Raw genomic sequence first — 13,410 nt, forward strand, 5'->3', positions numbered from 1 at the left:
GGCTAAAATTTAAGGAGATCGTCCCTAAAATTCACCAGTATCTTGAATTTCATCAATATGACGCAAAACCTACATTCAGATGATCGAATGGTATTGTATTCAGCTTTTAATTTATGGAAAAAGATTTGAAATTGGTTCAACAAAACGCAAGATATTTAGTAAATTTTTAGTAAATTCCATATTTTTAAAAGTTCTCAAACTCGATATTGAGCTAAAACTCAAAAACTGCTCTACTTAAAATTTTTTGAAGCACGGTTTCGAAATCAGTGCTAAATTGTGCTTCAAAAATTTTGGTCGCTGACAGAAGTTCACGACTTTTGTTTTATTTTGTAAACTAGTGTTATTATACCATAGTTGCTCCATATTAAATTGAAATAACATCATAAACATCAGTAAATTGTTCAATAAAGAATTCATACATTATACCATTTTTTCTTCAAACCAAGAAGAATATACAAGAATTGGTAAATGCTCCATTTGTTGTTAAATTATGCACTATTTACGTAGTACAGGACGACTGGTACCACTGGAAGGGTTCTAATACATGTTACATTCGAACTAGATAGTGGTGTTCTGAAGCTTCCTAAAAATATCTGGCGAAAAGATGCAGCATTCCGTTAGCTTAAATTTTGGCATTTTTTTTGAACCAACTTTGATTCCTAATCAGGCAAAATGTCAGACACAGCATTTCGTTTTTAAATATATGGTACGCAAGTTTTATCATCTTCTTTTGATCATTACAACGAAACAGGAGTTCTACAAGCACTTTCACAGTTGCTAGCAGCATTCTTAGACACATTGAGAAAAAGTCATAAGGGGGCTATCCATAAATTACGTAATAGTATGAGATGAAAGGGGGATTAAGAAATCTTATGCTCCGTACTAAAATTGTTGGAGTTTCCTACAAAAAAAATAAAGGAAGGGAGGCTCAAAAAATGATCAAATTCCTTTACGTTATAAATGGATATCCCATTAATTGTCGACGAGAAGTAAACGTCCAAGAGTTAAAATTTTTTGGTTGTTTATGGCCTACCGTGTGAAGCAATGTTGTCCTAGACATAATTTAGCAAGTAAAAATTCTAAACTAATTTTCAGCATTTTACGGGTGCATTTAATAAGCTGCTGAAATGAACTCAGTCAAAGCAATATGGCGCGTACATTTTTACTACAAATGTCTAAATTTTCACTCGCAAAATGATGAGTAGACTGAGGCGCGTTGAAAATACTGAGCCAGAATGCATGATTTACCAATAAATCAAGAGCGGCACAAAAATTTACGTTCTCGTTCAGCCTTTTTTTGCGAATAATTTTACCCACACAATTATTAATCACATTGATGAAACTGTTGACACATAGTCACTGGCAGAAACGAATGTGATGACTAGCTGACTAGTTGTCGAATCGGTCACAATTTGTAAGTCGACCATGAGTTGTATCTCGGTTGTAAATCGATTGCAAATCAAAACCGTTTATAACACGAATGGATGTTTTATATTGGCTCCACCTCTTGCGCTTTTTTCGTTGCAATTTAGTCGTTAATAAGACGATTGTTACAAAGGGCACAACATTCAATGTAGTTGCATTTAAATTATAGGAACTTACTAACGTCCAAGTGTGTTGCTTGGGCAACTCTTCGTTTCACAGAAAGACGAAAATTTTACACGAGAACTTAGAAACATATTTTGTTCGAAGACCCACACCCACAAACCAGGAATAGAAAACTTATTAGACATGGAAAGAAGGGATGAAAAGCAAACTGTATCGTTCAATGTCGTTGTCAACAATGTACCTTGTATTTACAAACTAAACGAAATTAGAACAAACCATTTAAAAACTTTATTTCACAGCCTCTCATATTAGTTTCACAAGTATCCACAAAACTGTATAACCATCATTGATAACAGAAAAAAAAACACAACACGTAAACATATGAATAAGGGACAGATATACTATGAAAAATAGAAAACCGACAAAAAACATGTTTAGATAAACTAATTACCAAACATTTACATATACCAACGAATAATGAGAAAGAACGCAGAAACGATGGAAAAGAAAAGTAACAATAGGTTACAAGAATGACAAGGGAAGCAGGCAAAAAGAAAAAAAAAACAAATAAACAGACTGATTCAATAAACAAAACGTAGCGGAAATAAACGACAAGAGTTGTCAGACATCTTGCAGTCTTTGCGTTGAACAACAGAAACCTATTGTTGATTATTTTCATCCGAATGAGACCCAACATGGCGACTTTTCGGGGCTAGCGGAAGCCGAATCGTATGGTATAAACACTTGCATAAACCGTGGAAGGAGTTGCACGGAGAAGCAAATCCATTGTCGTTGCCGATTTCACTGCTATGAACAACAACATAGACCTATCCTCAACACACCTGGCCAAGTCCTTACAAGTCCTATCAGTAACATAAGGTTAAAGAAATCGTCAGTGATACAGTTGTCATGATTGAAAACTCAACAGCGGTTTTCTCGTTTCAAGGATAGAATTTGAAAAAATAGCCCGAATTTTATGAAGTTTTTATACCAACTTTTCAAAAACATTGAACATTAAGTAAACATCTTAAGGGAAAACGCGAAAGATGAGTTAACAAGAAATTTCAACAAATCACGCAAATGAAAGAATTCTTGAAAAACTTTTGAGTTTTGACTCCTTCGAAAATAAATCAAAAAATCGATTAAGGCATGTTTCTAGATTTTACCCAGATTTATTAAGATTTTTTTAGTGATTCCTCATTGTGTCGCATTAGATGCGAGATTGACTATCCTTTATAATAGCATTTGAAAAATTATGGCCATAGTTGTCATTTCAGAGTCTGCTTCCTGTTTGCAACTCTCTTTTTTAACGATATTATCCTAGTATCGTACCGAACAGTCAATGTTAAAATAACCTAAAAATTGAAACAAAAACAAAACACCTACGAATAATACTCACTTGATAGCACCGTCAACAGGAAGATGTAGTCGGAAAAGGAAATCAGTCCGTACGCTCCCAGCTTGTAGAAAATGCTGTCACTGTCCAGGTGTAAATCGAGTCGGGTCGAAACACTCTGCATCGGGACCACGCGCACACGATTTGAATTCAGATTCAACCGTGCCGATCCAAACAGAACAATTCGATGCACGAACAGTACGCCGGATGCGTGCCAAACGAAAAAAATAAATGAAACAACAATTAGAACATCACGTTTCGGTGTCGAGTCGCGCTATACTTTGCTTCCTTACAAAGTGTCGATATTGGTAATTTTGGGAAAGAAACTAGAGAAGAAGGAAGGCAAGGCTCGTCAATTTCTAAATTACAGCAGCGACGGAACGGGATCATTGGGGGAGAAAGGGGTGGGGTGTCTGTACAAACAGGGTCTCAGGGGTGGGGATCCAGGAAAAATCAGAAAACTATTATTCATTTTTAAATAGCGCCTACCGGAAGACAACAAGAGCGAAAAAGGGGAATACGAACTATGCCGAAAGGAAACGAGTCAACAACAGTCGCGAAATAGAGAAGGCGTTTTTTTTTAACTAGCTGGAAATTCTAGGGATGGGGTGCCATGTCATATCAAGCTGTAAGAAATGGAGGGAAAACGCAAATCAAAGGGAAATAATACAACACGGAATCGGCAATCGAGAATGCAAAAACAATCCCATGGACAGGCAGACGCTAAACTTATTTTTGCAATTCAGAATGAAGTCACAACGTTTTCGCACTTATGAAGACTAAGTGGTTTCTTTTTTGTTGTTCCATAGTTCCACCATCCTCAAAGGCTCAAAACATTGTATTTGCAATGTCTCATGTCGAACAACGATCTAAATAAGTGAAGGTAGTGTGCAATTCAAACGTAAAACTGGAATAAAAACAATTACAACATTCAAATTTTTCGAACCGACCTCAAAATCGGTGCTCTATGAAAATAACGACAATGTTACGTCTGTTTGTCCATGGTTTTACATTCCGTTAAACAAAGTGAATAGAACACAGTTTTCACGATTTTTTTTTGCAAAGCAATTGTGCATGTTAAATATAAAGCTAATTAAAATTCATTTATTGGCCTATTTTGGTTGGATGCATTGTAACAAGACAAAACAGCAAGTGCAGACGAAAAGTGGTGAATTGGTAGTGATCACCCAAGATAGGTTACTTTACTAGCTAAGAATATAGAATGAAAGAATAGCATCACTGCCCGTTTCAAATGGACTAGAAGAGTTTCTTAGAACCATAATAAGACCAAAATAAAATGCATTAGATTCTATGACGGTTGTGAAAACCTCTACAAAGCTAATTGGTCATCAAAATGTTACTAGGGTTGTAACTTGTAATCAGTTCGATTATGCTACAGGGTTCTGGAGGAACTCCTTGAGATGACATTGGAGGAATTCGTAGAATAATGTTATGAGAAAATTTTGCAGAAAAGGACATCTTTGAGGAATTTTTGAATTAAGCCTCGGAGAAACTCTTGAAGGGCTGCAAAACGGTGAGTCGATAAGGAGAGCGTCCAATATAGCTCTGGTCCTCACAAGTTCCTACCTCATGCTTCCACGGGTCAAGCGATGACAAAGACCGCCAGCTAAGAGTTGTGTGCTTAGCTGGTAGTGCAGCCTGGGCACTGTTGTCCTTCTGACTTCAGCTAGATTGAGGAGGTACGATCCGAGTGTCTGTTCACCAAGGAAGTGCGGCTCAAACAGCGTCTGTTCTGGCATCCAGCGGCTGAATAAGAAACGCTGCACCACGCCCAGCTAGATCCAAGGTGGTAGCCCCATCAGCGTGGTCGTCCCAGTGTTGGTTGAGACGTTAAACAGAACTGGCACGATGGCCCTCCGGCGAGACAGGAGTGTTGGCGTAGGCCCAATAAGCCACCCGTAAAAATCCCCATTACGAATAACATAGGAGAAAATACGACTCGATACAATCGGCAAAGACCCACGCGACGAAATAAGGACTACGATTGGAAACTTGGAACATGGAATTGCAAGTCACTAGGTTTCGCAGGATGTGACAGCATAATCTACGACGAACTACATCCTCGCAACTTCGACATCGTGGCGTTGCAGGAACTTTGTTGGACTGGACAGAAAGTGTGGAAAAGCGGGCATCGAGCGGCTACCTTCTACCAAAGCTGTGGCACCACCAATGAACTGGGAACAGGATTTATAGTGTTGGGCAAGATGCGACAACGTGTGATCGGGTGGCAGCCGATCAACGCAAGGATGTGCATGTTGAGAGTTAAGGGCCGTTTCTTCAACTACAGCATCATCAACGTCCACTGCCCACACGAAGGGAGACCCGATGACGAGAAAGAAGCGTAGTTAGAGCAAACATACGATGGTTGCTCGCCGCGTGACGTGAAAATCGTTGTCGGCGACATGAACGCGCAGGTAGGAAGGGAGGAAATGTACAGACCGGTAATCGGACGAAACAGCCTGCACGTCGTATCGAATGATAACGGCCAGCGATGCGTAAACTTTGCAGCCTCCCGTCGTATGGTAGTCCGAAGCACCTTCTTCCCCCGCAAAGATATCCACAAAGCCACCTGGAGATCACCCGACCATCAAACAGAAAACCAAATCGACCACGTTCTAATCGACGGTAAATTCTTCTCGGATATAACCAACGTCCGCACATACCGCAGTGCGAATATAGATTCGGATCACTACTAAGTCGCTGTATGCATGCGCTCAAAACTTTCGACAGTTATCACCACGCGTCGAAGTCGAACGCCGCGGCTTAACATCGAGCAACAGAACTCAGTCTTCCGGATGAAGAAGCGCCAGCAGGAAGAACGAGATCGCGAAGCGATGGAAGAGCTGTACCGCGCTAAGGACACACGAAAATTCTACGAGAAGCTGAACCGCTCGCGCAGAGGCTTTGTGCCACAAGCCGACATGTACCGAGATTCACGGAAATATTCTCACGAGCGAGCGTGAGGTGGTCGAGAGGTGGCGGCAGCATTACGATGAGCACCTCAATGGCGACGTTGCAAGTACCGAAGGTGGCGTGGTAACAGATCTAGGAGTATGTGCACAGGACGAAAGACTTCCGGCCCCTGACCTTCAAGAGATTGAGGAAGAGGTTGGCCGGTTGAAAAACAACAAAGCCGCTGCAGCAGATCAACTACCAAGCGACTGAGAGCACTACACTGGGTCATTACCAAGATTTGGGAAGAGGAAGTATTACCGGAGGAATGGATGGAAGGTATCGTGTGTCCCATCTACAAAAAGGGCGACAAGTTGGATTGTGGGAACTACCGCGCGATCACACTACTGAGCGCTGCCTACAAGATACTCTCTCAAATTTTATGCCGCCGTCTATCACCGATTGCAAGAGAGTTCGTGCGGCAATATCAGGCTGGATTTATGGGTAAACGCGCTACAACGAACCAGATGTTCGCCATCCGCCAGGTGTTGCAAAAATGCCGCGAATACAACGTGCCCACACATCACTTGTTCATCGATTTCAAATCGGCGTATGATACAATCGATCGAGAACAGCTATGGCAGATTATGCACGAATACGGATTCCCGGATAAACTGATACGGTTGATCAAGGCGACGATGGATCGAGTGATGTGCGTAGTTCGAGTATCAGGGACACTCTCGAGTCCCTTCGAATCTCGCAGAGGGTTACGGCAAGGTGATGGTCTTACGTGCTTGCTGTTCAACATTGCTTTGGAGGGTGTAATAAGAAGAGCGGGGATAAACACGAGTGGGACGATTTTCACGAAGTCCGTTCAGCTGCTTGGTTTCGCCGATGATATTGATATTATTGCTCGTAAATTTGAAACGATGGCGGAAACGTACACAGCAAAAAAATCTTAAATGTAATGGTCACGTAAACCATAAAGTAATGGAAACTATATTCATGTAATTCAGAATCTAATGTAACATTTCATCATACATGATGCACATGGATGGCAAAATATGCAGTGATTAACATTCTGGTATGTTAAAACGAAATCTATGATAAAGTAATTTTTTTTTTTTTTTTTTTAAATTTCTTTGTATTTGTGAATTTTAACTTATAATGATAAAGTAGTATCTTTATGACAATGAACATTGTATATTGCGAGCCAACTTCATATTCACATAAAATAACGGCGAACATTACATGATCGTAATGTAAAGATATGCCCGTCCAGCTGTACCCGAGACGAGCGAAACAAAACAAACATGGCTCCCGTGTGTGAACCGTTTGCTGCGGTGAAATTTTTGTTTCGCAGGATTTTATTAGGAATCTCATCCAAAGGTGAGTTTTTCGGTAGTGAAACGTTCGTAACTGTTTGCAGTAAATATCATTTCATTCATTTACAGCCACCAGGTGCCTGGAGGAACAACGTTAAATGTAATGTATCCTACATTTCAAGTTGATTCAACTCGACGGTGTTTTCACATTTCGGGGTACCGCTGGTGCTGCTGCAGAACGGAACATCATGAAAAATAGTGTTTTAAGTATGTGCATTAACAATTGTAATTAGTTATGAGTGAAAATAAAAACATCGATGTTCAATTTGATCACCCGCCAATTGTTTTTTTTTTCTTCATAATAATAGTGACGTTTATTTTCCTCCTGCAGTGTCTGTTAAAAAGTTTACGTTGTTGGATATGAATTTTGCATGACATAGAAAAATATAATGTCAAGTAAAGTCACATCATTTATCACGCTCCAATTATGTGCATGATATATAATGTAAGAGTACATTTATTTTTCGAACTGTGTACATCCGACTAAAGAGTGAAGCCAGGCGAATCGGATTAGTCATTAATGTGTCGAAGACAAAGTACAAGATGGCAAAGGGCTCCAGGGAGGAATCACCGCGCCCGCTACCTCGAATTCATATCGACGGTGATGAAATCGAGGCGGTTGAAGAATTCGTGTACTTGGGCTCACTGGTGACCGACGACAACGACACCAGCAGAGAAATTCAGAGGCGCATTGTGGCAGGAAATCGTGCCTACTTTGGACTCCGCAGAACTCTACGATCGAATAAAGTTCGCCGTAACACGAAGTTAACCATCTACAAAACGTTGATTAGACCGGTCGTCCTCTATGGGCACGAAACATGGACCCTACGTGCAGAGGACCAACGCGCCCTTGGAGTTTTCGAACGGAAGGTGTTGCGTACCATCTACGGCGGAGTGCAGATGGAAGACGGGACTTGGAGAAGGCGAATGAACCACGAGCTGCATCAGCTGCTGAGAGAGCCAACCATCGTCCATACCGCGAAAATCGGGAGGCTACGGTGGGCGGGTCACGTCATCAGGATGTCGGATAGCAACCCGACTAAAATGGTTCTCGAGAGTCATCCGACCGGAACAAGAAGACGTGGAGCGCATGCGAGCTAGGTGGGTCGACCAAGTGGAGGACGATCTGCGGACCCTACGCAGAGTGCGGAACTGGAGACAAACAGCCATGGACCGAGTGGAATGGAGGCGGCTACTATGTACAGCAGAGGCCACCCCGGCCTTAGCCTGACCGGTAAGGTAAGGTAAGAAACTCTTGAATAGATGCCTTAATAAATTTCAGAAGGGATTCCTGGAGAATGATCTAAGACAATTCATGAAGAACTTCAGGAGGAAGTCTTGAGAGAATTTCTTGCAAATGTTCCAAGGTATTATGAGTGCCAAAAGCTGGTTGAGAGAAAGAGATGCACAAATTGTAGTGGAATTTGCAAAAAAAAATACTCGTCCTCTCGGTGAAACTCGAACTCACGACTCCTACTCACAAGACAGGCGCGTTACCACTACACCACGAGAATACTCGCGTCTATCTTGTAACTAGTAATCTAGGGAATGTGCCTAGTCTAGTTAGTGAGTAGGACTCTAGAGTTTGAGTCACACCGAGGAAGCAAATTCCAACTCCAACTTGTCCATCTCTCACTCAGCCAATGACATGTCCAGTTTCTGGAAATAAGTTTGTTCAGCCGCAAATATCGGTAACACTAGTTTACAATATAAAACGAAAGTCATGAACTTCTGTCAACGACCAAAATTTTTGAAGCACAATTTAGTACTGATTTCGAAACCGTGCTTCAAAAACTTTTAAGTAGAGCACTTTTTGAGTTTTAGCTCAATATCGAGTTTTAAAACTTTTAAACACATGGAATTTACTAAAATTCAAATATCTTGCGTTTTGTTCAACCAATTTCAAATCTTTTCCCATAAATTAAAAGCCGAATACAATACCATTCGATCATCTGAATGCAGGTTTTGCGTCAGTTGATGAAATTAAAGATATTGGCGAGTTTTAGGGACGATCTCCGTAAATACAGTATGCGGCAGGAAAAAATGCGAAAGTGTTTTTCAACTTCAAACCTCATTTTCGTCCATTTGACATTAACCAATCTATGTTTCAACGTTCCATGATCTATAATAGGCTAGTTTTCTGAAAAGTTAATTAAAAAATTTCCCATTTTGGTCACTAACCTTTACAGGGCGGCGCCTGAAGATGAAGACAACCAGAATTTTCAAACCGCAGAAAATCGCACAGGTCGCTAAATTTCGCATCTGATAAAACAACATTTTTGATTTTCTCTACAATATCATCAAATATATGTTCTTATTTCATCTGGTATGTGAAACTACATGGCTCTGGATCAGTGTGGTCTGGTTGTTCATCGAATTTGAGCTAATTTTGTTACTGTTATAGTCATTTTGTTTAATGACCATTGGGCGCGCAGTTTATTGATATCCGCTTATTAGGCCTACATAATCACATGTTAAACATTAAATATGTTCATTTTTATTTTTCAGTGCTAGAATATAGACATTGACTGATACACTGTCATGAAAAAATAGTCATATATATCCCACATTTAGCGTGTAATAGTGCCTTGAACTTTTCGCATTTTTTCCTGCCGCACCCTGTATTAGCCAAATTTCCAAAAATATATGAAGAAATGTATTTTTTTTTCAATAAGAAAAAAAAACAATCTAATAAAGCCTGCGCACTTTAGAATCGGTACATTTTCAACCGGCTGCAGATCAAAAACGGTTTGACCTAGAAAAAAATGTTGTAAGAAGCAAATGAAGCTTATTTATTGTATTTTGTAGGAAAAATATGAAAAAAAATCAATTTTTATTTCTTCAAGATAAAATTTTGACCTGATTGTGAAATTCATGCCATTTCATTCTGCATAAATCAATGATCGTCAACATTCGCAAATTTCACAGCTTACGGGCTGATATATCCACAAGAAACAAAATAATATTCATCAAAGATATGCTCAAAACAAGTTACGACAGTAAGCTCTTGACAAATATGATTCACAAGACCATAATAAACTTATAGCCTTATTGTCAATTCACGTTATATTCAAAGCATAATTTTACTCAAAGTATTTTTTTATGAAAAAATATTTTCTGGAATCGTTTTTTGGATCTACAATTCCCCAATTCAAGTGGCCCAACTTAATTCATATCGAATCCTGGATTATTTTTGAAATTATTAGCAGTTTTCCCTCACAGTAGTCAGAAATTAACAGTCATAAGGCTAACTCCTCATAATAAGCCTAAAATAAGATAGTTTTCATGGATAAAACACTGAAAACCATATAGATTATGAAACTATAGATGTGATTCTATGATCACAAATTAAAAACTTCTGAGTTGATTCAGTTTTATTAAAAAAATCGTTAGATATTTCACGTCATCAAAACACATCCAATGAATTTCGTCAGCAATAGTCCATACAGCTTTCGAGCCACGATTATTTATATTGTTCTGCATCAAATCAATGGTTTCTTGTATTCCAATACTATTCGTATAGTATCCTTCCCGTATGCGTATTTGCCGAACTAAAGTTTATGCGAAAACAACTTTTTTGACCTTAAATATCTATGCAAGCCTTTGATTTTCCATAAAACCCTTCAAAGGCTTACCATAGCTATATTGGAAATTTTAAAACGCTCTTGGAATATTTTACCTCCCTTAATCAACAATCATAATACCATAAACAATTCTATACGGCGTAATTGATGGGTTTGGTAATTATATATTCCTACACAAATCTTGAATCTGACAATGATTGATTTTTGCTCAATGTGTGCAGAAAAAACTGGCACTGTTTACGTATTCAGATCAATAGTTCATCTAAGAATATAAAAACAGCAGATTTTATTTTTTTCCTACAAACTACAATAGATAAGCTTCAATTGCTTGTAACAACACTTTTTTCCAAGTGATATCATTTTTGAGCGGCAGGCGGTTGAAAGTGTACCGATTCTAAAGTGCGCAGGCTTTAGTTCTTTCTCAACGTTTATTTAACATATCATATGTAGGCGAGTCACAGTAAAACATTGATTACGGAGAATGAGATTTGTGAAGTGAGCGACGTTGCTTAAAAATAGAACAAAAATCGATTTCAAATCATCAACCTTGTATGGAAAGTCGAAAAAATTTCCGCTCTACTGTAATTTTTTTCCTTCGCGTTTTCGAACTCAGGGCATGATTCTACACCAAAAATGATCATCAGCTTACCGAGTTCAAAAATGCTGTAAACTAGTGTAATTAACCCTCTAATACCCAATCCCGCCTTTAGACGGGGTATAGTTTGAGCATTTTTGTAATTTTTGTTTCGTGGAAAATCAATTTTTTTATATTTTTGGCTGGTATTTAGGACTGTTCTGTATATCTCAAAATGGTTTTTGGTGTATTTTAAAGCGTATTAACATTTTTTAAAAATCATTGAAAAGTTGATGTTTTAGTCACCTTTTAGAAGTCATTGTTTATTTTGAATTGAATCGTTACAATTAACATATTTTAAATTTTTCCCAAATCATTCTATCCTTGTTTAACAGTTTAAGGGAATCGAATACACTCTAAAATTATTTTCCTTAAAATTACACGGGAAATAAAATTTTCTGTGAAAAAAAATTAAAATAATAATATTTCAACAATAGTCATAAAATCTCAAAATGTTTTCATCTCTAAAATCCGTTCCCCAAATTGGCTTCCAGGAAAAATATAAAAGTATGGGGATGTTCAAAAATAAAAATTAGAAAAATCAAAAGCTGAAATTCACGAAATCGAGAATTGAAAAGAATCATCTTCCAAAACATGTTTAAATCGATTTTAGATGACGAAAAATGATATTCAGATCAAAATCAAAAATTTGGGTATTAGAGGGTTACCGTCAAACGGGGTTACTTGCAACAGCGGTGTAACTTGCAACACGATGACATACATTAAATGTGAACTATTTTATCATAATAATAAAAGCTAGTATGGTCCACCATTTCGATTAACAAAAATATGTGTACCAAACATCGTTTTAGTGAAAAAATCAGTTTTATTTTTTTGTTTATTGTTCAGCTACACTGTTAAAATGGTTTGCTCATTTTATATCATAAAAACAAGTATGAAAATCGTGCTTTACCTCTCTCTCATGGTAAGTGCGATAAGTCTGATGACCTTGCTTGCAGTTAGGGTACCTAATAGTAAGCTTAGCTGAACGATTAAAGTTTGATAAACTTATCGACTAAGTAATGTAAAAAATCATAATCATATTCGACCACCACTATGGGGTAACTTGCAACAGTTGAAATTAATAAAAATTTCTATAATTTATTTTCATTTCACGATATTTCGGTAGAAATCATCGAAATGAATCATTTATTAATTACGTGATGTGTTCTTTTTTGAAATGTCAACTAAATTTAACCATTTTTTTGGACGTGACTTTCAAATATTGTTAATGATTTCCATATTTTGAAACTTCATTCATGTTTCATCTTGCTGAAAGTTTAATTCAGTTTATAAACGTTCTGAAACAATCACCAACATCTATTTTGAACCTAGATGGAGTAACTTATAACAGTAGAATGCCCAAATTGACGGTTTTAAACTTTGTAATTAGTTAAATGGGTGTTTAAATCATGTTATTTTAGCTGATCACCACTTCATACTGAAAATTACCTAAAGGTGACTTTACCTTTCCAAAAAATAACATTAAGCATTGTTGACCTTTTGTAACTAGTACTGAGATCCATAAATATTTTATATTTGAGGAACGTAAGGCCTACTGTGAAACGATATACTCTCGCTTATAATAACTACCAATCCTTGAATGAAAAATCACATTACATTTGATTAGTGTACATCTTTTCAAAGCATTTTTCATGCATGACATCAAAAACTTGAAATATGGCCAAGAACTAAAACATTAGTGCAGTTTAATGTTAGATAACTTAGCTTCATGTCATGTGTTGCAAGTTACCCCACATATGGGGTAACTTGCAACAAGCATGTATTACGCACCTCCTGATTAGGTGGCAACATATTTTGCTAAATCAAGTACTGCATAGCATTCTACTCGTGGTAATTAGTGTACTCGATGCTTTACAGTTTGTTTAAAATGTTTAGATTTTCAATGATGTTGCTTCAAAGTCAAAAAGTGTTGCAAGTTACCCCATT

General features: G+C 37.9%; 1 protein-coding gene across 2 annotated transcripts in view; it reads right to left on the minus strand.

Moving 5' to 3' along the window:
• Positions 1–13,410, minus strand: part of LOC109430138 (calcium uptake protein 1 homolog, mitochondrial) — a 91,073-nt gene that overhangs the window by 49,101 nt on the left and 28,562 nt on the right. For both annotated transcript variants that reach the window (XM_029873389.2, XM_029873388.2), the window contains exon 6: positions 2,948–3,062. In XM_029873389.2, the coding sequence (XP_029729249.1) occupies positions 2,948–3,062 (115 nt within the window). The remainder of the gene's footprint in view (positions 1–2,947; positions 3,063–13,410) is intronic.

The sequence above is a fragment of the Aedes albopictus genome, chromosome 2 (assembly GCF_035046485.1).
Source record: "Aedes albopictus strain Foshan chromosome 2, AalbF5, whole genome shotgun sequence".
Classification (NCBI taxonomy): domain Eukaryota; kingdom Metazoa; phylum Arthropoda; class Insecta; order Diptera; family Culicidae; genus Aedes; species Aedes albopictus.